This window comes from Ambystoma mexicanum, chromosome 10 (genome assembly GCF_040938575.1).
Source record: "Ambystoma mexicanum isolate Mex_15411 chromosome 10, UKY_AmexF1_1, whole genome shotgun sequence".
Lineage (NCBI taxonomy): Eukaryota > Metazoa > Chordata > Amphibia > Caudata > Ambystomatidae > Ambystoma > Ambystoma mexicanum.
This window is the reverse complement of record NC_090932.1, coordinates 276,171,685-276,197,741: the sequence shown is the minus strand read 5'-3', so window position 1 is coordinate 276,197,741 and position 26,057 is coordinate 276,171,685. Positions and strand designations below refer to the sequence as shown.

General features: G+C 45.8%; 1 protein-coding gene across 1 annotated transcript in view; it reads right to left on the bottom strand.

The window, feature by feature from the left end:
* The window catches only part of ARHGEF4 (Rho guanine nucleotide exchange factor 4), a 399,330-nt gene that overhangs the window by 360,951 nt on the left and 12,322 nt on the right, over positions 1-26,057 (bottom strand). The window contains exon 2 of the mRNA XM_069617840.1: positions 17,761-22,644. Within this exon, the coding sequence (XP_069473941.1) occupies positions 17,761-22,644 (4,884 nt within the window). The remainder of the gene's footprint in view (positions 1-17,760; positions 22,645-26,057) is intronic.

Below are 26,057 nucleotides of genomic sequence, written 5' to 3'. Positions count from 1 at the left end.
TGAGAGATGAGGTAGGAGCCTATCAAAGAGAAGAAAGTTGCGCTGAGGACCCTGAACCATGATGGTTCCATTCCGATAGACATTAATGATGACCCTGGAAATGGAGAAGAGGTCAAGGAGAACCTCCCAGCTGGTGCCACTATTAATGGCAGAAGAGGCGATAGGAGAGAGAAAGGGGACCATGTACCGGGTCCAAAGTCAGGTGAGGTAACAACAAAGAGGATGCTGTGAGAGTCACTCTGGCGGAAGCCATGGCATAGGTGTCTGCAACAGGAAGGCCTGGGTTGGTTTTGCAAAGAGAATGCTTATTGGCAAGAGCAGGTGGATCATTTAAACTGGGGCTGGACTTAATCTTCAGTTTGGGAAGACACTGTTCCCTCCTAGCCTTTCTTAGGTGTTAAGACTGAAAGTGGCAAATGTGTTGGAGGACACCACAGGTTAATTTCCTGTACTCCTCCTTGTCCTCGAGGTGAGTGGATTCTAAGGTAGTAAGATTAGAAGTGGAAGAGGACATTGGTTGTTTTTTCTTTTTCTGGCAGAAAAAGATGAATTCATTAGACAGTTTTAATGGTTACAGGATTGGCAACACTGTGCAGCATATTATCTTGATAGCAGTGATGTGGTGCACTTGTCAGGATCCTCAGTCTACAAATATTTATAGTATTTCTTAAATCTCATATAATATCATATATAACCACTATTTATATCTCGATTTAGATTGTCTCTTACAGCTATTCATTAGTATTACACACCATGCATAAACAGACCCGCACACAGTACCCAGGTACTTACAAATGCACACATCAACACAGCACAAAAGATGTTCTGCAGTTTCCCTGTCTCCACTCTAACCTAACCCACTCCCTCATTCAGGTCTTCCAGAGCACCTGGAGACCATGCAAGTGGCAGCAGTGCATGGTATAAGTCCCAGTTTAGAACACACAGGTATTAATTAGTAAATGCATCGATTAATCTATATTTTTCTATAGTTATCACTGTAATTATATAATTGAAAGCAAATTGCATTAAGTATCAAAATGACCATTATCCCTACTAGAAATGCTTGAGTTCTGAGTTTTTAATCAAAGTGTTCTGGTTCAATAGGTATCATCAAAAATGTGCCTTAAAATAGAAGACCAAAAAAGGTTACAAATAAATGTGTTTACATTAAATCCATACAAAAGTTGGGCTGTGAAAGAGAAAAAATATTATGAATGCAACACAAGTGTGTTGTGCATTATCCAACTAATAGAATTGTACGCTACACGTCACTGCCACCACAAATGTTCAAATAGCCCTATCTGCCCTTGTTATCACCAGAATCATTAACATAACTTCATGCCCATATCCACATAATGTTGGATAGCTTTTCCAATGAATTATCCCTAGAGTTAATACCTTGTGAAAAGGGCTAAATTGGAAACATGTAAAAAAAGACTTGTCACAATTTAGTGCATGTATATAAACCATACCCCTTAAGGCAGCGGTATTCAAACTGTGGGGCGCAACACCCCAGGGGTACGCGGGTGCATCCCTGCGGGGCCCTGAGAACTCAGCATGAAATGTACATTTCTTATTTATTTTTTTAGATTGGAAGAAATGGGCAGCGGTGGCTCACATGGTCGGGCTGAAGCATGAAACTGTCTCAGGCAACAATGAAAAAGTGGCCCGCAGTTGCAAATGGATATTCATTTCTTTAGTCACAGACAGGGCCTCATTACAACTATGACAGTACGCTAACAATGGTGCCGGTAAGCTACCGGCACCGTTGCTACCGTACCGCCATAGTAAGAGTTGTGCTCGCGGGTGCCCGACAGCCTGCCAGGTCTGACCTGGCAGGCCGTGCGGCACCCGCGAGCACAGATCATCTGATGCACCGGCACCGTTATTAACGGTGCCGGTGCATTCAAGCTCCCCATTCCCATTGAGCCCTATTGGGCTCAAATGGGAATGGGGATCTACCGGTACCGGCACCCGCGAAAGGGCAATTATCAGGTCTGCCTAACTCGGCATGATCCGGTAATTGCCCATTCGCAGATGCCGGACCCGGATGCAACTCCGGCGGCAGCGTGCTGATTTTACCGGCACAGCTACTGCCAGGGTTGTAATGAGGCCCACTGTTTCAATAGTACCCAATGGGGTGCTTTGTGTTAAAATGTAAGTGAATTGTGATATATTCAGCAACAATGGTCAAAATTACTAACTGCATAGTTAAGCTACTCATCAACTCATCAGCCCATTTTGACTGGCCCACACTAGCATTTTACATTTACTTTTGGTACAGACATTGCCCTATAGCCCAGTCTGAGCCTAGTGGTTCATCCATAATGGCGAGTTGGCGCCCACCTGTGGCCCCTCACCCATGGAGGAACTAAGGAGCCAGCCCAGTGAAACAGTGAGCACTCCCTCAGCTGCTTTTTCAAGCTGATGGAGTGCTCCTGGGCTGGCTGAACTGTCAAAGGGAAACACTGTTCCCTTTGACAGTTCAGTTTAGTTCCCCAGCCGCACATTGTCACTGAGCCATGCAAATGCTGGGGTGTTTTGCTTCGCCAGCATTGCATAGCTCATTGGAAATGCTGGTTGGGGCACTGCATGTCTGTATGTCCGAGGGGGAGCTCCTGCGCCTCCTCGCACATATGGACCGAGCAGCCTGGAGCAGGACGTTTCAGCACCCAAACGCAGGCCAATGCAGAAGGTACGTTTATGTTCATTGTTTTTATTAAAACATGTGTATGGATGCATGTATGCTTATGTTATGAGTGAGTGTATGGTGATGGATGCTCGTGTGAATGATAGAGTGATTGCTGTATGAATGTGCAGCGCCTTGCATACACACATAATCGTGTTAATTGTGTTAGGCCCAGTGGGGCCCAGGGGACAGGGATGGTATCTTTTTACTGGACATCTACCATAGATGTCCAGTAAAAAATGTCATGCCTGCCACCTAGGCCCCCCAGCACCAATTGCAAACTGTTTGGCTATTTGCCAATTTTTTTGTTAAAGCTATGCTCTACAATGCAACATTTTAACCCATTATTTAAAAAAGAATTCACAGGGGGAAACCCCCTCCCCCCGGAAATCCCTTTTATTGGTTCGGGCTCCCTCATTATGCTCGGTTGCTATGGCATTTTTGGGGGAAATAGTTATGCCCCTCCACTTAGAAAAATCACCAGCCGCCACTGGCCCTCAGACTGTGATGGGAACGGGATGGGGGAACCCAGGGACTATGGTGGGAGCACAATGGGTGGGAACCATGTGATAGTGGTGGGAGCAGAGTGGGGAGAGCCCAGGGTGTGTGATGGGGTGGGAAGAGACCAGGGTAGGAATGGGATGAGGGAGCCCAGCGACTGTGATGGGAGCAGGTGACAGTGCAAAATATATAGTGTCCATTTGGCATTTCTGGGGGGTCCCGACCTGCCCAAATTTTGCTCAGGGGGGCCCCGGCCAAAAAAGTTTGAAGACCACTGCCTTAAGGTCACCAATTTTACCCCCGAAAATAAGCCTGTTTTTAGACAGAGAAGTTGATGTTATTTTGTCTTGGACAAATGCCACCAGAGGACTTCACCGTACTTCAAGGGTAAACCTCTTACCAAGGAACCTACTTTTAATGTTCCCAGGCCTTCCTGCGTTACTCACTTCGCAGCGTGAAGCCTAGCTTGCTACTGGCAGAAAGATCTCCTGTCTTGGAGAGATAGTGCACCACGAAAGATGTTTGTTTTATCAGTCCACATTGTGAGACAACATGAAGTGCTTTGCATGATCCCTCGTAAATTAGACTATTAACTTGCCACCCTGAATGGAAAACCTTGGTGCCTAAAGTAACCACCAGAAGACGATTCTGTGGTAGATTATTTTCCCCTGGTAATATTGTGCTAAAACGGCAATTTTTTAAATCATACTCAGTAATTAGAAAGAGATGATCAAACTTCCATGATCAAGTTTATGGGCCTCATTACGAGTTTGGAGCACATCTAGATCCATGTGTTCAAGGCGGTTGCAAATGCCGGATGAGTGTAAGGGCATGGCTGCCTCCAAAATTGGGTCCAGGTCAGTGGTCCCTGAATGGGGAAATACCAGGCCATTCCGACTTTGGAGGGCCCGGTATTTCCCCATTCAGGGAACTCAGAACCGGACCATCCCCATTCCCATTTGAGCCCCCATAGAGCTCAACGGGAATGGGGAGCATGCTAATAACGTTCCCGTTAATGACGTGCCCGTTGTTAGCATGCTGGTCCCCTCGCGAGACCCGCAAAGGACGTCTGGTCTGACCAGACGTCCAGAGCAAGTCCCGCAAGGGAACCTCGTAATGAGGCGGTACGGTGCTAACGGCGCCGGCACCCTTACCGTCGCCGTTAACCACTTACCGCCTCACTTGTAATGAGACCCTATGTCGTCAAATTATAAAATGAATTAAAGCAACTTTAGTTTGATCTTTTGGGGTGAAATTTCCAGCTCAGAGTCTACGTGCAATGTTGCATACTTTTTAGTCAAAGTAACTTACAGTCCCAGCAGCTTGGACTGTATCCTGGCTATCTAAAGCCAAAAGTCCAATTTCTCCATCTGCCTTGATGCACCAGAGACTATGTTAGAAGACAGACAACTTCCTTGTGCTATTTGTCTAGCAGAATTGGGAAAAATGACTACTCCTGAAGTGGATTACTGCTTTCATCTCAGATGATTTCTCCCCTTCTTCTTCTCTTTTAGTTTGAGGGATATCGATTTTTATATCAAAATGTCTGCTGCTGTTTATTTAGCGGATATGGTGGTTAGTGAAATATGGTATGGCGCGATATTCAATAAGTCAGAATCTTTCATGTTTGAATCAGCTGCACATTCTGCCCATACAATTATGTCAAACAATAAAACAAAGAAATGTTAATTGTAGTCGAGCCCTTTATTAATATGCTCTAGGTGCCCACTTGACCAGCCTGACCTTTGTGATTGATCCCCACCTTTCCATATGATATGATGTAACTCATTCGGTAGGCAATGGTTGAGCTTCCATGGCTTTTTACGGCTTGAGCTTGACTGTAAGGCAACTTTATTTGCTCACCATTAAACTGAAACATTTAGATACAGTTTGATATGTTCATGTAGATTCAGGTTGGTGTTTTATTTCTTTTTAGGATTTCATTTTTTAAATAAAATATTATTATTATTTTAATTAGAATGTAGAACTTTTCTATTATTTCTTTATTGTGTTCAACATTACTATATTTTCCTTTCTTTGTCTCAATCAGAGTTTTTTAATTTTAAAGAGGGAACACATACAATCATGACCCTACGAAATAATAAAAACACAATAACTCCAAGTACATGTTGCTTCTCTTCATCGTAGGTAAAATCAGATCATCACTAGGGCTTCCTGCCCGGTTGTAGGTCAACTGGTCGAATTTAAATGGTCGACAGGACAAATGGTCGACACCAAAAGGTCGACAGGTCAAATGGTCGAATTCTTTTTTTTTGTTTATTAACATTTTTTTTTTTTGGGGGGAGTCCCCCCAACCCCCTTTTTTTGCTAAAAACCCCTTTTTTTCCCTAAACGAAAACCTAAAAAAATATATATAACTAAAAAAAAATTCGACCATTTGTCTTGTCGATCATTTGTCTGTCGACCATTTGACTAGACACCTTCCTGCCCAACACATTTCTGAAACCAGGAACAGTCAAACAGGGAATCAGGTTACCTACAGCACTTATTAACAACACCAAGTTCTTGGGATTAAAACCAATAATGTGTTATGAATTCTGCAATAGTCCATCATGTCTAGTTTCAAATTATTTCTATCAAAACATATGAGTGTTTTCTCCTCCCTTTTCCTGACCCTGACCACAAGTGTTTAGCCACCAATTCAACAATGAAGAATTCTTTAGCCTTAAAAGATAAGGAGCATTTCTACAAGTGACTCATTCTTCGTAACTGGGTATATTTTTCTAAAAAGGCCAACCATTCCTCAACAATGTTTTTGGCAAATGTATTTATAATATAACTTTCACGCCACGCTGTTGGGGCGGACATGGCGTTTAACGGCCCGCCAGCCAAAGCTTTGGTAGGCCTGAGCAAATCGAGGGCCTCACCTAAGGCTGGAGGCCCGTTAAACGCCATGTCCGCCCTAATGGCGGGGCGTGAAAGTTATATTATAAATACATTTGCCAAAAACACTGTTGACGAATGGTTGACCTTTTTAGAAAAATATTTGCAGCCCAGGATTTCCCGGTGGGGGAAGATAATTTTTTTTTGTGTGATTCTGATGGGAGATGTGCTCAGCACATCTCCCATCGGAATGAACAAAAAAGACCACAAATTGCTGCCATAAACAGAGAAAAGGGACTTTGTCCCTTTTTGGATGACAGCGGCCACTGAAAACATGTTAAAATTTTGTTGATTATCTTTTTTTCACCACAGCAGGCGGTGTATGCAGAATCGTGCCTGGGAAAGGCAGATTCTGATTGGTCAATCTGCCTTTCCTGGCTCCGAATGTGTGTTCATCTCTCCCTAATATAAATGTCTGATCCTTGATAAGCCATTCCTTCTTTGGTGCGAGCGTGGGTTTTTTCTAGGCTATGGCTAAATTCACCCAGGCAGCTGAAATTGTATTATGTACCATACAGCTTGTGACCCCAAACTTCCCCTCTTCCTCACTTACCACAAAAAGCAAAAGCGAGGAGTGCAAAGGTCTGTCAATTGTATCTACATGCTGTAAACCCAGAAAGTATCTCTCCCCTGTATATCTGAGAGTACTTGCATGTCCACCATAAATGACAATATTAACCCTCTTGTCTGCATCCTCTCCAGGTATGCCTGGGGTGGGGGGAGTATTGTCATTGGTGCAATAGATTTATAGAGTGCATCTTATATTGAGAGACAATGAAAGTTTGATAGGCAGCCAAACAGAGTGACTCCTAGAGTTTGTCCAAAATATCCAACCCTATATTGATTACCAGTGCTGGCTAACTCTGAGGATCTCATGTGGTTTCGAGAGTCAACACAAAATTGGAACATCCTTGAGATTAGACCCTTTCCATTTGTTTGTGAGAGGAGGAGCTTCTCCCCACTCAATAGCAGTTAAGGCACCCTTGACTGCAGGTACATAAAAAGAGACAGGGGATCTATATTCAACACATCTCGAAATTGAAACATACTCCTATATCAGCCATTCTCCAACATTTGAGATGCTCACTCGACTATAGGATGCCTTCTATCAGCCAGAGGACATTCACTGATGTGAAAAGCGCAACAAAGGCCATGGTTTAGTGTGCAGCAGGCCACTCAGGAATCTAGCCTTTAGGAACCACTACACATGCAAACTAATATCCTGTAGTAGGCTGAGGGAATTATGTTTTGGAATGTCTGGGTGACGATGATTTGTAATTGAAGGTCCCTTGTTTCCAGGTTCTTTTCCTCCTAGTAGGCAATCAGTGCTTGGTTTGGCCAGGTTCCATTTCCTTCCGGTTTCCCCTGGGGTTCCTTCTCTACAGCTTCTTTGATGTTCTGTGTCTTGGGATTTAGGCTTGCATGAGACCCGCATTTCTAAGCTGTGAGGAGCTTGCAGTGTCCCGATCATTTATTCTGATGGCTCTAATCTGATTTAAGGTGTTCCAACTTTCACCTGGCCAGCTCTTGATCTCGGAGTCCTGGTGGGGCTGAATTTGTCATGTGCAAGCGAGTAGCCTCATGTTTCTTTGGGTTTACTGAAAGTGTCTCGCTTTCACTTTGTGGTGCATACCTCCGTATGAAAGTAAGTTGCCAGATTCAGTCAATGCTTAATTTGTGCAGTACAACCCAGCAATTGTACCTGTGGGTCACCCCCCGTTTAATCCAGGTTGTCTCAAAGGCCAGCCTCTGTTTCTTCACAAAGTATGCAAGAGGGGATAGTAAGAGGGCTGCCTTCCATCTTTCTTTAGGAATGACTTTGCTACCAACTTTGCAGCTTCCCAGTCTTCCTAGCCATCGTCAGGATTTCTGCTGAGCCCCAGCTTCATGCTTTTCCAGGAGTAAATGGAACGCTTCCTGTTCCGATTGCTCTCTTTTGCTATTTCCGGAAATTTGATACATGTCAACTGAGCTGCACTGGAGCTTCTTACCAGCCATTCTTCAGGTACAGTGTTGTGTTGATGTGTAGGATATTATTGTTTCCATGATCCATCCCCTTTCCAATGGTAGAGCAACTATTTCATTGGTTCCCCCATTCTCCCGTAACAGATGTGGTCATTTCAGGAGATGGGGGACATGCCGAGAGCCTGTGAGGGAGGGGCTTGGGCCACTGTAGGAGTCCACATTGTGCACCACTGTGTCGGATTTCAAGACTGTCAGATTTACCCTTACGTTTTTTTGGCATGCGGTGAAGAGCAATATTATTCTGGAGCAGCACAGCCTCATGACAATATCCTGCTTGAGCTAGCAAGGTGAGGCAAGATCTTGGTCCTTGCCCCAGAAAGCTGTGTGTAACTGGACCTTTCAGGGAGCCATGCCTTTTTAGATGCAGCATCTCGTAGATGACAATCATCGATTAAATGCGCTAATCGATCTCAGACCCATCAGAAGGACACGTGTTCAAATGGCAGCACGGCACATTTACCCTTTTCTATTTGATCAGTGGTGCTTAAGCCGAAATGTGGCAATTTGATACTTCAGAGAAACACTAATATCATCAACTCCCACCCATATTTCAAACATCAGGGTCTCAAGGCAAGGCCCTTTTGGGAATCTTTTTAAAGGAGATCTGTAAGCTTGCTTTTCCAGCACTCTTATTGATGGGCAGCATAGCTCAGAATACAGGAGCAGCCCAACAGCAAGAATGATATGCTTATGGTCTGTAATTCTGGTTTAAGGATATGATGTTCAGGTTTTCAACTTCGCATCTAGTTGCCAAATGAATGACTCTACATTGCTAGATGAAGATAAAAATACTCTAGCACAGGGTGGTATATTGGAATTTTGGGGCCTTTTTCCGGAATGCCCAAAATATGGTCATTTATAATACACTGTGAAAGGCCAGATGCACCTCTACTAAAACTACCAACTGAAATGAAAAATGTTTTATATTCGTTTTTTGCCTGGAGGCTGTTACCCTTCTTTGCACAGCAAAGGATTGTTTATTCATTGTCCACTTTGGCTATAGGTTTATTTATTAATTTATTATTCATCACATTGGTCTATAAGCAGAGTGGGGCTAGAGGTGGCTCTCTGTCTGCCAACCAACTTGCTGCTCCTTTGCCTCATTAGCCAAAAGAGAGAGAGAGAGAGAGAGAGAGAGAGATAGAGAGAGAGAGAGAGAGAGAGAGAGAGAGAGAGAGAGAGAGAGAGAGAGAGAGAGAGAGAGAGAGAGAACGAGAAAGTGAAGTGGGACCTACCTGCAAGTGGCTAGAGGTTACATGTGATTGTAGCTAACCAGGGCTTTAAGTGGGGTAAGAAATCGAGGGGGGGCCCTCATTTGGGGGCGTGGCTTGTGGGAGGGGCGTGGCCTAAAAGTACGCAAATCGTAGGGTATACACACAAATATATATAAATGTTATATATTTGTGTGCGTACCTTACTATGGTTTGTGTACTATGCAAACCATCTTTTCTAAACGTAGAAATATGTAACATATTTCTACGTTTATAAAAGATGGCTTGCAAAGTACACAACCCATAGTAAGGTACGCACACAAATGTATAACATTTATATATATTTGTGTGCATACCCTACGGTTTGCCTAGTTTTCAGGGCAACTTTTTTAAACATTTCAGGTATATAAAAGATGGCTTTGAAAGTACACAATTCAAACCATCTTTTATAAAGCTTTGACTACGGACAAAATTGTCCGTCGGCAAAGCTTTATAAAAGATGGCTTGAAATGTGTACTTTCAAAGCCATCTTTTATAAACCTCGAAATATGTCGAGGAATCCCCAGGTTCGCCGAGGGTTAAAGACGCCTCGGCGACCTGGGGAAACAAAGGGACAGTAACTGCCTCTGGTGACCTCTCGCGCGAGGGGTCACTAGATGCAGTTACTATGACTGACGGAAGTGGCAACCAGTCACAGCGTCGCTGTGGTTGGCTGCCACTTCTGTCAGCTTGCCTGACTTCATTGCAGGCACATCATCCCGCCGATGTTGTGGTAGGACGGGGGCCCCGGCAGGGCCCCGGCTCAGTCCCACTTTTTGGAGACTGCCAGGGCCCAGCCCCAGCAGGCCCCGGCCCACTTTAACCACTGTAGCTAACCAATAAATAACGAACACCACTTTGGTCTAAACATTTACAACGAGAAAAAAATATATTTTTTAATGTGGGGTTCCCCGCAAGCCCCCGTTTTGCTTAATTATGAATCCCACCCCAAACCCCTACCTGCCCGTTTTAACACTTACCCCACCCCCCAAAAATATGTTTTAAACAATTCGACATTTTTTTTCTTTATAAATGTTTAGATCAAATTGTTCGTTATTTTCAATTCGTTATAATCACTGCATACCGTGGCCAGCGGTAGAGCTTAGGGAGGACAGCAGATTGTCTTGCCTTTTAAGGCCTTCTCCCCTTTCCCCAGACTAACTGACTCCCCTCCAAAATCTCCTACCACCTTACACTACACACACATCTCTTACACATGGCTTGACAGGCTTCTTTTAAAATCAAAATCCCTGTGAAATGTAAAGTGTTAGGAAGAGGTAGTTAACCTCAGTTATGCATTCTGCACAGGAGCTTAACACACTTCCCACTAAGCTTATGCACGTTTCTTTTGTGCCAACGATGAACTAGAGCTTAACGTTTCTGTTCTGAAAGGCCTGAAGCCTATCTACCTATCTTTCTAATTAGTGTTACTAGTCAGTTAATGAAATACAGACTTTCACAGCTCATCAGTTGCTGTTTTCATAGACATTTTGAACACAATCCTGATATCATGCTTTCGATGATTTTAAACATGTATGTAAAGCAGTTATTTTTCTCCAAATTGTTTTCTCGAGTTAAACTGTAATGCTTATTAATATAATTATTCTTTTATAACGTGCTTAATACCAGCGCGTGGTTTCTAAGCACGGGATTGAGATTCAAACCTGTGTTGCACTGTGTTGTCTTGCTTCCAAGACAAACGTGTTGCCCCAGAGCTATCCTTCCTTAATGGATAGTGCAATACGAATGGTGGCTTGTAGCATGGCGTACATGGCAGGCTGCGTCTATGCACAATATTGTCCTGCATTCTGGGGCCAAGCACACATATTTGATGCTGGAAGCTCCATGAACATCCCTTTTTCTGCCTCCAGGGTTACTTCTACAATGGTCTGTAGGGACCATGGCACAGATGTGTAAGGCAGTCCACCCCACCTTCTAGGTGACTTCTTGAAATTGGGATGATTGTGATGACTCTTAAAGTGGGACAGGATTCCTATCAAAGTCTCATTGCTTAAGTGATTGGCTCATCAAAGTTCCAATTCTATGTTTGCAGTGACTGCTATTCTAGTCACAGCTTTTAAAGTTAATAAGGTCCCCACTATGGAGAAGGACGTTTTACTCGTAAGCAGCAGATAGTAGGCTGAATATGGTGTTAGGGAGACGAAAAATACAGGGTTGATTTTTAAAAGCAAATCAACACGTCCTGTTGCAATGGTTTGTCCTTGGTAAAGCTAAAAAATGTTTTTGATTCTCAGATTTGTGGACTAAATTGGTCAATTTCTCAGGGGTTTTCTAGCACAACTGAAGAAGATTTTGCAATATGTCAAAAATAAAAATATAACAGAAGTAGGCAATTAAAAAAAAAAAGGTCTGGTGGTTAGTTTAGATATATATGCTGACTGCTTAATATTTTTTGTGCTTTTAGCATTTTCTTTCGGCAGGATTACTGGCAAGTATTGCCTTTAGCTGGGTTTATGCTGTTGGTGTTCTATTTGTGAAGAAGGTGTGGCGTGGATTTTGCTTGATTTGTATTGATATTGCTTATACGCAGGTTATGGAATGAATTAACCAACTGATCATCTACAGACCTGGTGACCGGGCGCTCAGACAAGGTCTTCGGATATTACACGATTGGGGCATCTCAGCTATGGGATTCTGAACCCTCCCCAGATTATCTCAAAAAGCCTCAAGAGCATTGTTTAAAAGGATACCTCTTCACACGGTACTGAAACTCTTATCGCAGGCAAATATCAATTGTACAAATCCAGAAGAAACCGACTTCTTTGTTTACTTCACCGTCTACAAATATGGCTCATTTCCCTTGAGGCAGCCTATGCTGCGTTTGCAGTTTCTTGAATCCGGGCAGGGGGACCAAGAATGGTCATTACTCAAAAGACTTCACCATAAGGAGAGCTCACATTCGACATCTACAACAATGCACCCTCACAATACAAGTCACCATCCCTAACCTGAAGTCGCTTTCTTCATGATTCTGTCACCAGCTGAAACCTACACACACGTTCCAGGAGCTTCATGGTCATCGATCTCCCAATAACGCCAGTGCTAAGGAAGACCGAACGACCAGCAATATCCATCAAAGTATCCGTTTAATCATCAGTGTTCCACCCAACTCTGTACCACAGTCACTAAGGACCCAAACAGCACAACTGGGGTCAGTAGACTCCACCAGCTCTCAGGGGCCATCTTGACCTCTAGCTACCACTCATATAACACAAATGTTGGCCTAACACAAACGTTCACATGCAATTGTTCGTGCACTATCATTTCTCAAGTGACACTTAGGGCCTGATACATTGCAGTGTTTTATAAAGGCGCAATCCCATTGGAAAACGTTTCATGAATTAGGCCCTTAATGTTTAATTATTACAAACCGTCTGCAGGCATTGCTGGTGACAGGTGAGAGGTGGGTTAAGTATTTAGCAGTGAGATAGAGTGTCAGAAAAGTAAATTGCTGTGCCCGCCTACACCTGTCCCCCGATAAGTGTCAGGACCACCCCCCCGTGATAATCAAAGTATTCGGGCTAAGGATCCTGCTACTGGTCACTGCCCCACATCCAACTGCTTCCTGCCCCTACTCTAGCCCCACCGGGGCTACATTATTGTGTAACTACTTGAAGCATTGAACAACAAGATTGTTCTGTACAGCAGTCGTGACTAGGGTTGTAACGGTAAACCGGTATACCGGTATGAACACCGTGAACAAGTTAACTATCATTAAATTACCGTTATCTTGTTTGTCACGGTATACCGATATCGTGTTTGTAGTGCACGTGTGCAGTGCACTTTACAATATGCAAACAGGGCTGTGGAGGCACTGGTTTCTGTTTGCTGTCAGTGAGCCTGGGCCTGGAGGAGGATTTTGCCCGGGGGCACTGGCTTCTGTTTGCATCCAGGAGCCTGGAGGAGGAGTTTGCCCGGGGGCACTGGCTTCTGTCTGCAGTCCGTACGCCTGGGACTGGAGGAGGAGTTTGCCCGGGCTGCTTACAGTAGATGTGCCCGACGCCGACACGTGTCTCTGAGTGAAGTCAGAGAGACAGTTAGCTCAGCACTGTCTGAGTGCTCGTTCGGGCTCCATAAAACCACCCTGAACAATTCACGGCCGGTGCTGCTGTTAGTGGAGCGGATTCAACAGAAGCTATTCGAGTGACAACAGAAAGCAGATGACAAGCGGGTGTTGGAACGGGCTAATTACATTTGCAGCCCTTTGCCACTCCAACATGGTGTGGTGCCCTGGATTCTGAATCAGACGCGGCCGTAGCCAGCACAAAAAGAAAGGTATGTGTTTTTTTCCCCAATTGCATGAAAGTGCAATATAAATAAACGGCGCCTTCTCCTGAGCCAAATAGGCTGCATTCAAGCACTGGCAGTTTTCCGTGGCTATGCAGGTCTGCAGGCATGGGGGTGAGGTGGACTAGGGCCAGTACTGAGGGGATAGGTAGGCATTACAAGACGTGGCCTGACGAGGACTGCCAGAGGTGGAAGAGGCAAATAGTTAAAGTGTGGATTAATAGGGAGAAGAGACCTCGGGTAGGCTTTGTGGAATAGTACAGGTAGGTCGGGTGGTACAGATTGGCAGTGCAAAATTATACAAGTGGGTGGGTGTAATTATACGACAGTGAGGTGAAACGGAGGGGCAGCCATGAGGTAAAGTAAAGGTATGAGTGTATAGGGTCTGTGGTCAAGGAAGGTATCCCACCTTTTGCTGTAGCAAGGATGTGGGGAGCAGTCCTTTGAGACACAGTGAGATGTTACAGCCACTGTTTTTAAATCGGGCAGGTGTCAGAAAAAAGCATAGCGGAGCACAGAGCCTAGCATTAAGATTTACCTGAGGGGGGTGAGTAAGAGATCAGCAGCCTTTTGCTATGGCGTGGGAGGGTGCGTGGGAGCCTCTAACTCCAGCATTAAACCTGGTTGGGTGTGACTGTGAAACCTGCAGCCCTAGCCTACGGTGAGCATCGGTGGTTAAATGCAGGCTTTACCTGAATGGGCTGGGGTGGGGGTCTTCTGACCTTAACCTGATGACAGAACTGCCTGCAACCTTGAAATCGGTTGGGGATGGGAATGGGGGGAGGGCGTATAGGTCTTTACCTGACAAACAGCTGCAGCCAGGGGAGGGGGCATGCGACCTAGTGCGTGTTTGTAGGGTGAGCTTGATGAGCTACTAGTTGCTGTATTAAAAGATGGGGGCCGTAGAAGGAGGGGTGGGGGGGGTCGGAGGCAGCAAGGTACTGCGAGGTCAGGTGCTCAGGTTGCAAACATTTCTTTTATCAGTGGCATGATGGAACGTTTCCAACTCAAAGAGCTCGCAAAGCACCCGTTACTTTGCAGATCTGTGATAGTTAAAGTGAGCAACACAAAGCACCCATTTAAAGCCATCTTGAAATGCAAAAAAATAAAGTTGCTTTATGTCACTCACTAATCAATTGTTCTCAACATCACAATGAATAACAACGAGTTGCAGGTTTGTTGCAAGGAATCTCCATACCCATCTGAGTTTATTACATATCTGAAAGTACACAGTTGGCTTAAATAGATTTTTCACTTTGACATCTTGCATTCTGGGACTTATAGTTTACCGTTCGGGATGTAGAAATTAAAGCCACAAAGATATTCATGTGGCTTTATTATGCAATTGCAATTTGCATTTTTTGTAAGTAAACCTATTATTACCATAGGCCTTGAAATCCAAATTATTTTTACTGAGTAAAGTTTGGAAAGTAGATAGATGGTCAAAGTTGGAAGAATGGATTAAAATCAAGTTGGAAGAATGGATTAAAATCCCTGCTTCACTCACTGTTCAGCCAAAGTTTGTGATCCTGGTCTGACCCCCGGGCCCTCGGGCCCTCCCACCCTCCCACCCTCGCCATCTGTCCGGCCATCGCACTCCCTCCTTTTTGGATGCAGCCAGAGTACCACGCGTTCCTTTTTCACTTCCACCACTGCCTAACTGGAAATTTCTTGTACATGGAGCTTCCTATGGGCAGCTTGTTGCAAAAGTGCCCAGGTGCTTCCTGCTAACATTTTAACCTTCTAAAATAAAATTAATGCTCATGTGGTATTGCCCTTTATATACAACAAAACGTGGGGCTTGCAGCAGCCCTCTCCAGTCCACTGACTCCAGCCCTGTGCCACTCACCGTGACGGCCTGGAACTGCAACTGTAAAACGAGTTCATCTGATCTTATTTGTACAGATCAGCTCGTTTTCCAAATTGCACAATGCAGATCAAATGTGCACAGCACACTCGAATTCCCATGCAATTGCTTGCAAGGTCGCTGTACCATCACTAGGTGGGATCAGAGCTGGAGTGGAGGTCTGCTGCAAGGATGGCAAGCCCCATGTTTAATTCCTTTGGAAGCCTAACATTAAACATGGCTTTTTTTTTATATAACACAAAGTTAATTCTGTCAGCCAGGCCCGTTGCTTTGGGATCCATCCCCAACCCCTACTAGTCCAGTACCAGTTAAATGTTACTGTTTTGCCCAGATCCTCCAGCACGTGCAGTGCCACCTTAATAGCCCTGCTTGCACTTGCAGTGCAGAGCACACAGCAGCACATGCTTTGCAAGGGCTCATCAGAGATGGTGTAACACCAGAGGTCTAGTTCTACCATCCGAGGCAGAGAAGACTGAGCTATTAACTGCAAGAGTCCAATAGTCTACACATTACATAGCCAAACAAACTCTCTTGGGGGTCATCATTCCTTGCATGGCAAAACTATTTAATAGCCGGTAAGATAGCAGCAGGCCCTTAACTTGCTGAGCTATCTGTGTGATCTGCAGGTTCCAATCCCTGCTAAGTCAACTCAGCCTTTCATCTTTCTAAATGGGCTTTAGTCCCAGCCCCTCAACCCCCCTGCAATTTTGGATTACAGTGACTTGACTATTTGGCATCCCCGATGCATTCCCTGTACATTAAGTAATAAGGCAATACCTTTGGGGAAAGAGGGCCTACATTTTCCCACACTGCTGAGTCCTGACTGAGCCGAGTGTAATGCATCGGCTTGCACACACATGTCATATGATCCGAAAAATATGACTTTTTATATGGCGCTGTCCCCCCTGACCCACCCTATTATGCTTTAAATGTCTTCCAGATGTGTGCTTCTGTGTTAACCATGCTCTTTCAGCCTACAAGCAGCAGCGCCATAGCTTCTGAACCCCTGCAAGTACTTTTGACACCATGCCTCAGTGACTAAAGTCTCCTTCCTCCTCCTTGTGACTTAATTTGAATTTACACCCTTGTGTGTGCTATATCGCGATAACCGCGGTATACCGTCATTTCACATAAAGGTTATCATACCGTCAAAAAAACAATATCGTGACATCCCTAGTCGTGACACTGATTACCAGACTGCGACCCGGGCACAGGGCACAAACCTATTTTGGTAACTGAGAATTGGTTGATTAGGATAGTTAGGTGCTTCCGCCAAAGGTCTGAAAGCCTTTGCAAGGTGCCTGCACTATACTGTCCTCGATCTTGCTTTAGGGACCTGAGAGAAGTACAGATTACATAGTATGTATATACTGGTTCCTGACAATCACCCAACGTCCAAGCAAAACATCCCCTATCTTTCACCCCTGGAACATTGATCTTGAGGGTCATTTTTGAGGCATTTTTGTGATTTCAAGCCTAGACTGTAGAAGGCTACTTAGAATGCTTAGGCTGCAGTTTGAGGGTGAGATGAGAGTAACCTGGTCCTGAGTAAAGTGCTGATTAACAGGATCTTGTCCCCCAAGTGGCATATTTGCCTATAACTGGGTGTCCCAATTACTATCGATTTGTGGCAATGTTATATTTCTTTAGTTGAATCCTCCAGGATTGATCAGACGACATGACAGCTTTGAGCCCAGTTGCTATTTTGGGTTAATGTTTGAGGGCTGTTAGGCCTCACCTTTGGCTTGCACGAGATGTGAAGTCTGTGGATCATGGGGTGCTCTTCGCGCCAGACCCAATTGCTGATGGGAAGTCTTGTAGCCTATCACCCCTTAATGCAACATTTGTACATCTAATCACCATGGAAGAATGGCAGCCTGTTCCATTCTTGAAACATATACACCTATAATCCTAGAGCATTCTAAGGCTTAGGCCAAGCAATATTAAAAACAAATTAAGCAAATTGGACACCCCCTCCAAACCTTATACAAGCAATCTGCTCACATCTGGAACCTCTGTGGGAGCGACAGCATGGCATTCAAATAGTTAAAGCGGTTACTGCAAGTCACCTCGAACAGATTGCACCTGCCCTGAGACATTCAAACCGTATACAATTTACTTAGACCTGGGGTGGAAACAAAAAAGCTCCCCTGGGAACTGGCCCCAGATACCCTTCCGAGAGTCGTTTTACAATCCAAGCACACGCAATTGCTTACCTCATCCCTTGGGAGATCGCTGATAGAAGAATCCGTTACAAGGCTGGTTTGTGATTGGCTGCTGATGCCACTGTCTTCCTTTTGGGAATCGATATCCAAAGAGTTTACAGAAAGCATTAAGTTTGATCTGGGCTTTAATGTTTTTGGTCTTTCTGGTGCTTCCGAAAAGCTATCCATATTGAGGCTTGATCCGAGCGAAAGCATGGATGTGGCAGTAGTCGCCCGGGCATAACGGAAACGTTTGCGATTGGCGCTTGGCCTGGGGCTCTGTGGTTTGGGGCTCAGGGGCTTGGCGGGCCCATCAATCTCTTCTGATGGTGAATACATTTGAGGGCTATAGGGAGTTAATGGACTGTTTACTAAATGGTAGTCACTGGGGCTGATGGGAGTCGCCGGGTCAGATTCATCTTGAGGCACTTGTAGGCTGTTTTGCGGCATGGCTGGGGATTGAGATTCAGAGGAAAGTGTACATTGTACTGATTGTTCATCAAGTGGTGTTTCCTTTGCCCTCTCCTCAGCAAGTATGACATCAAAATGTGACCCCACTTTTTGGGGAGAATATACGCTCTCGGAAGATGCACAAGGAGATTCATCGTACCGTATCAAACTTTGTGCATTTTCAATGTCCAGTTTTTCCTTAGACAATCGCCTTGGGGGGTCACATGGGTTCTGCTGCTGGGAATTTGGAGATAGGAGGTCCTCTTGGGGTGTCGACAAACTGGCTGGAATTGACTTTTTGGATGCCTCATTTTCCTTGCTCTTCCTAAAGGTTTTCCATGAAGGCTGGCGTGGCTTGGCTCTGTCTTTTTCAGCTTTGAGGGTCCCTTTGGAAACTTCCTGACACATATTCTCTTTTTCCATAGATTTGGAATCAAACAAACTTGAGAAAGACCTGTGTGCCAAGGCCAGCCTTACCTTGAACTTCCTGCCATCTGGAGTTTTGCTTCTTCTGCGGTCGATTGTCTCGCATGTAGGTTTGTTAATTTGGTCCTCTGTACCTTCTCCCTCCTCCAAATCGTTGGAACATGAAGCCACATTTTCAAGAGATTTAGCATTTGAAAATTCATCCAGGTCTATCCTCCCAGGCCCAGAGGCTTTCCTCATACTTCTGTTAAAGAACGTGCTTTTCTCAAAAAAGTCATCGTCATCTGAATTTTCGGAGACATGGTATTGCGCCTTGGTCCTGAATTTTCGGTTGACTGGATTGGATGCTGGAGATAAAGTATTATGGCTATTCTTCCCAAAAGACCTCAACGACTCTGTTTCGTTTTCATCCCTGTTATTCTCTAACTCCTCCGTTTTGATGCCTTGAGAATGGGGGTCTTGGTTTTCTGGAGGGAGTGACTTGTTCTTCTTGAATGAAGTAATTTTGGGGAACGCTAAGAACTTGGATGATTTCCCAGGTGTGTCATTGTGCAGGGGCTTCTGCACAGCCTTGTAGAGGCTACTGTTGCTGCCCAAGAGGTTTGCTCCATTATCCTCCACATCCTCACTGTTTGCGCTATCTGTGCTTATGTTATCCTGGACCATTGTAGGTGTGCTGGTGCTTTCAATGCACAATGGGCTCTCAGAGACCCTAGTCATGTTCAGAAGCCGCTCATTGTCTGCGAAGAGGCACTGAGCCAACTCTGGAATGGAGTCTGCTATATCTTCACAAAGAGCTAAACCTGGCTGTAATGTACAAAAGCTGTCAAACTCTTCACTGGCAAAGGTATCGTCAGAGTGATCTACCTGGCTGGAATCATTAAAATGTTTGCCTCTCTGAGGAACCTCTAGGTTGCTGATAACACTTTCTTCCGAAGTAGTTAAAGACGTTCCTTGGCAGTCCTGAGCGAGATATTCACTTTCTGAAAGCTCTTCTCTACCCACTACTTTCTCTTTTGTTTCTAAAGATGAATTTGTGGACTTGTCCTCTTTGCCCTTCTCATGTATATGCTGCACATATTCCTGAGAAGAGCCTAGCCAAGTGTGATGGTGTTGGGGGTTCAGAAGGATAACAGGTGGTGCTTGGTAGATAGCTTCTGGCTGTGAGTGTCTCTCTGTGTCTGTGGAATTCTGGAAGGAAGCCCCAGTAGCCTTCACACTTGTGGGTGCTATCTGAGGCAGTCCGTGCTGGCTTCCTTTATTGAAGGAGCATGCTCCTTCACTTGACGCTGTAGTGTCTGCTGCATCTAAGGGAGTCTCACAGGCATCACTGTCAGAAGCTGATGTTTGTTTTTCTTGCACTTTGGTTTCAGCACAGTCAGTAGGCCATTCTTCAATGTCCCCTTGACCATTTGCTTCCAGTCTCTCCACTGTAATTGTGCCAATCTCTGTTTGCCTTGTTGCTTGAGCCCCAGTTCGTTCAATAGAGATAATTATCACAGGGTTTTTCTGAGTGGGGTGGCTAGTTGAGTGTGCTGTTTTTCCAGTACCGAGGCTTTCCAGGGAATTGGATTCAGTTTTGCTTTCAAGAGGACCGTTGCAGACCTGCTGGGAGCATTGCCCCTGAGTCCTGTTCAGTGCAGTGCCTTTACAGTTAAGAGTTGGCTGGTCCAGAAATTCTGGCTTTCTTGGCCTTTCATCTATTGCACCTATCTGTAGTACTGGGCTTTGAAATACTTCCTTGGATCCCAAATCACTAAATCCCTCTGTTGTCCCTCCGTAGCTGCTTGATGCATTCTGCAATGACAGCCCTAGACCTTCTGAATCAGCCAGAAGCCATGGCTCCCCACTAGGGTTACTGTTCGTGGAATGGTTATGGTTCCCGTTCTCTATTTCAACTAAAGGAGTGACAAGTTCACCTGAGCATGCGTTCAGCTCTGAATATGAACCAGAGCCTCTCATGCCAGTTTCCTGCCGGGGTAGAGATGTCCCGCCATTATTTGGCAGGATTCCTCCCCATTTCTCAGTACTGGTGATCGAGGCACTCTGGCTTTGTCTGTCTTGTTGATTGGAAGGATTGTTCACTGAAGTCCGTGATGACGTTAAGCCCGTAGGCACTTGTGTCCTGATAATATCTTCACTAAGGATGTTTGCGCCCCCCTGAAGGGGAGGTTCTCCAGTGCAGTGGGTGGTTTGGCTAGTTAGGAGAGTTTCTACCTGGAGGCCTCCTCCATGGAATTCCTTGCCATTTCGATATTTGGTTTTACAGTGCGGTTTGTGATGCAGGGGCAGTTCTGGGTGCCTCTTCTGCAGATGTCCTATAGAACCAGACTCTCTCAGTTTACTTTTCTGGAGAAAATAATTGATAGCGGCTTCAGTTTCTCTCTCACCATGAAGGCAAATGTTCTCGGGGACGCCGTGCCACGGTTTCACTCTTGTGAGGTCAGTGGATATTGAAGGCAAGAGCGTGTTGACGCATGGTTGACTGCTTTGGGAATCCAACTCAGTGGTTTTCCAAGGCCGCCCAAAGGCAATTTCCTCACTTCTCATGGAGTTGTTTCGGCTGTAGTTTTTGCTCCGTTTTAGCACAGACTGTACATCAGAATTCCAGTCGGGTCCCTGCTTGTTTCTGATCTGGCCTTCAAAAGGAAGATCAGGCAAACTATGGTGGGATTCACTTCTGGAGACCGAAGGAAGATCGTCTGCCCTGCTACAAACCAAGCAGTCTTCTGACTTTGATTGTAAGGGAGGAGAGCTATTGACCTCATCAGACCTGGTAGTCCTCTCAGATGGCCATGTCTCACAGCTGCCCAAACTAGGCCTGCAGGCCTCTATGTTGGGTTCATGGAGATGTAATTGAGTTGTGTTCCCTATGAGATTCTGGTCAGTGTTTAGACCAGTCTCATCCACATCTTCCTCTGAGTCTGTGATAGACACATCTGTAGTTAGCGTTGGTTCCTCTGCATCATCCTCGTCTTCCCACCTGCCGGGGCAAGCTGTTGGGGGTTCTGTCCTTTCACTGACAATGTTTGAACCTGCTTCGAGGGCAGCAGGTGTTTTCACCTGTCTCGTCTGAATGGAGTCTGCATCCCCCACAAACCCTGGTCTATCAAGAACAGTGGGAGACAGTTGCTGATGCTCTGGGTCTGTGGATCTAGTACAGTAGAGTGCTTCGGGAGCAGTTGGAGCCTGTTGCTGCTGTTCTGGGTCTGTGGATCTGGTACAGTAGAGTGCTTTGGGAGCAGTTGGAGCCTGTTGCTGCTTCTCTGGGTCTGTGGATCTAGTACAGTAGAGTGCTTCGGGAGCAGTTGGAGCCTGCTGCTGCTGCTCTGGGTCTGTGGATCTAGTACAGTAGAGTGCTTCGGGAGCAGTTGGAGCCTGTTGCTGCTGCTCTGGGTCTGTGGATCTAGTACAGTAGAGTGCTTCGGGAGCAGTTGGAGCCTGCTGCTGCTGCTCTGGGTCTGTGGATCTAGTACAGTAGAGGGCTTCGGGAGCAGTTGGAGCCTGTTGCTGCTTCTCTGGGTCTGTGGATCTAGTACAGTAGAGTGCTTCGGGAGCAGTTGGAGCCTGCTGCTGCTCTGGGTCTGTGGATCTAGTACAGTAGAGTGCTTCGGGAGCAGTTGGAGCCTGTTGCTGCTGCTCTGGGTCTGTGGATCTAGTACAGTAGAGTGCTTCGGGAGCAGTTGGAGCCTGTTGATGCTGGCCTGTGGTCCTGGTGCAATGAAGTGTTTCGGGAGCAGTGGGAGTTTGTACCTCAGAGCATGTGCTGTCCTCCTCCGACACCCGCTTCAAGCAGATCTCCTCGCTGGTGATGGACTCTGCATCAGAAGCACTTTCAAAAGCCTCAGCCCTGATCTCGGATGTGCTCTCGCTCTGGTGGGACCAGGTCTCAAAATAATCCTCATCCGTTTCCTGGCTGGACCCGCAAGGATCCGGATCTACAGAGGCGGCGGCAGCAGGACAGACCTCATCCTCTTGGACAGCTGCTTCACCAGAGGCCTCCTCCGCAGGACCTGGGGCCTGTGGATAGAAATGGAGAAATGAGTTCCACCTCTACACAGTGCACTTTTTACATTCGCTCATTAAATGTAAACACAGAAGGACACAACATATTTACAATTCTAATGACAGTCAAATTTATTTATTTATTCTGCATTTTTAAAGCACTCACACAGCCCGCGGGCATCGAGGCGCTGTTACAGGAATTCTTTTTTTGTTTTTAGTTGCATAGTTGCTTGTCTTAGTTGCGTATTTATAACGCGCTTAAATACCCAGCGGTTTCTAAGCGCGGCCCCCGGGATCGAACCTGTGTTGCTTCGTGTCGTCTTGCTTCCAAGGCGAGCACGTTGCCGCTGAGCTATCATCCCGGGATAAATGCATTATTCACAGTTACAAACAGGGCAAACTATACCACATCTGTGCAGCATTACTTAGCGAAGCAAAGGTCGCACCCTATAGCTGCACAACGGGGTGCAGTTCACCCACAGAAATAAAGCATACCATTGGAGTGCAAAGCAGAATAGCTGCAGAAGTGTTGAATACCTCTACCTGAGATAATTCTGCAGTGTGGTGCAGCGCCACTAGTGCAATATTGAATATATCTATGGAGGATGAGGCTGAATAAATGTAACAGGGGTCTATATGTATACCGAGCAATGCATCTGCACAGTCCTGCGTACCGGTGTAGCTGAAGTAGGGCTGTGCAGTGGGATGCTGAGCAACTCAGGTAGCATTGTGCCTATGTTTGCTTTTATTGGTTTGATTGGTCATTGCATTGCAAAAATAGTTCCTACGTGATAAACATTATTCAACGAGCATCGTAAATTGCCTGAAGTAGACAATACACATTTAAGCAGCAAGAACATATCATACGCTTGACCAAGATATCGGCATTCAATAGCAGGCATGGGCCCACCGTAGGAAGCACGCGGCGCGAAAACAAGCACACGACGACAAGCGCCGACTCGTAATAGCCCAATTCCAAATGAAGGAAGGACACATAGCCAGCCTCAGTATCAAACACTGAACTTATTTTGCATCACCCGAATTGCCAGAAAACAGCCAAAGAGCTGTAGAGAAGGAATGGGGGTAAAGCCATAGCCAATGAGATCAGTAAAGGGTCTCGGGCTAAAACATTCCAGAAATCCAAGACGAGAGATGACTTAAGCAGACCTGAAAATGTGCGAGCACAATTGATGGACTCACACAACCGGTCTGCTGAGAAACTCCCCTTCCATTTCACAGCGACTCGTCTGATAACAGTGTGATCAACATATGCACGTGAAACAAGTGCGCCATCTATCAACTAGCTGGAGCCATTAGGGTGCTGAGGCTGCCCCTGCAGAGGAGGCATGAACTGGGCACGCCAGGAAGTGTTTCCTCCATGGCAAGCATTTACATTGTTGCTTCCCCGGTGAGAGGTCAGTTCACTTTGCTAAACTACAGTATAACCGTATAATTCAATTTCAATGTGTGTATCTGTGCAGTGTGAGGCAGTATACGGGAATTAGTATTACATACCTGAGCATTGCAATTTAAACAACATATCCGTCCAGTGCAACTGCAATGCCAAGTAGATGCATGAATATGTTTAAAGGTGATTGGGCCAGAGAACCCCACCTGGATGGTGGGCAACCAGGCAACCCTAAATATGTTTTGGCCTAGCACTCCCATCAGCCCCACCCAGCACAGACAGTAGTGAGTGAGTATGGGAGTTGTAGGCTTAAACACCTGCAGAGCCGCGGGCTGCCCACGGCTGCCTCACCTGAAAGCAAGGTGAATTTGCAGTACTGTCGGTTATGTTTTACGATGGCAAGACAATGCCAAAGGGATTTCCAGTAATTCTGGAAAATGTAGAGCGAAGAAGTAAACTAAACGACCCTCTCACTCCCCCCCCCCACACGCATGCACGTGTGTGCCTACATGCCATAGCAACGCGTTGCGCCTTGGCATGTAGTTTCTTCGTCGGAACTGCAAGTGTGGACAAGTTTGTGCAAAGCTGACACCTATAATTAGCTGGTGGGATGGGTGCATGGCCAAACCTCATGCGAGCTGAGCCGGTCCTCCCTGAAGGACAGGCACTGACAGTGTGTGCAGCTTGCCAAAGGAGAGACAATTCTCTGCGAGCTCCGGCTCATCAGCCCCTGCTTGCGACTGGACTCACTGGTTCAGTGAGAAAGGGGGAAGGGGTCAGAGATGGGATTCATAAAGTTAGATATGGGAAGGTCTCCTCGTCAACCAGAGACATGTGCTGCGAAGATCTTCCCTTTAGCCACTTTTCCCCAGTTTTCTACTATAGCATTTGCTGCACGGAGCCAACCACAATCAACTGCGGTTCCACATGTATCACAGCACTGTACTCATGCTTGCGCAACAAACCACGACCCTGCAGAGGAATCAGGGCCTGCCTCATGAATATATATATTTATTTTGTCCAGGGTGAAAGACAGTTATTTGATCCTGCCCGGTCCCTGAACTAGGATCATGATCACCATACACCCACTTCACAGGAATCTCTCTTTCTTAATGCCACACGAATTGGTCCGTTCTATGATGAACTGGTGAAGAATCTTTACAGTACTACAGTTTTGATGGTTTTTTTTACGGACTTTCCCACTTTTTTACCGTAAAATCCGAGGGGAGACTGCTCCCCCCACCCTTTTACTCCAACCCCCATCCCCATATATACCTTACCTCAAGTTACCATCTGCATTTTGTGGTAAGAAAAAGTGGAAAAAACAGTCAGCAAAAATGCATTCGGCGAAACTGTAGTTCGACAAAACCGGGCTGGACCAACTGAGCATGACACTGACTCTTCCACACAAAGTGATAGCCTGGCGGCGTGGTTGGAACATGAACTTTTCCTCTAACTTCAGCCCCAACTTTGAGGTCACTCATTAGGACGGTTCTCATTGCACGACTTAGACCCTGGCCGACCCGTGACTAGGTCGATGTAACATAATGTAGGCTGAAGTCCTGAAGAAAGAGACCCTGCAGTCCAAAGAATCCAAAACCAAACCACTCCAGCCTTGAAAAGTCTGTACCGACTCCCAGGGGGGCATAGAATCAAGTTAAAAATCCTATATACGATCAACGGAGCCATCAAGGGCTCGTGACTGGACAGTCGCAAGAGAATGCACAACCACCAGATACAGACCACACCGTACATTCTAGCAGCTTAGACCTTGTGGGATTGGGGTCATGGTTCTGCTATCCTCTGTCCACGGCTGATGGTTTTGCAGGTCTGGTGTTCGCAGCTCTCGGCACTGTTCCACCAACCCATCGTGCCATTACCCCAGGTGCATCCATCTGTTTTCCTGAAATGGGGAGGGGGCCACTGCACACTGTTTTTGTTTCTTTTACAGTAGCTCAATCCTAAGAAGTATTTTTCGTGGGGGTTGGCCACCCCTATACTTTTTTTGAATTCCCTTTTC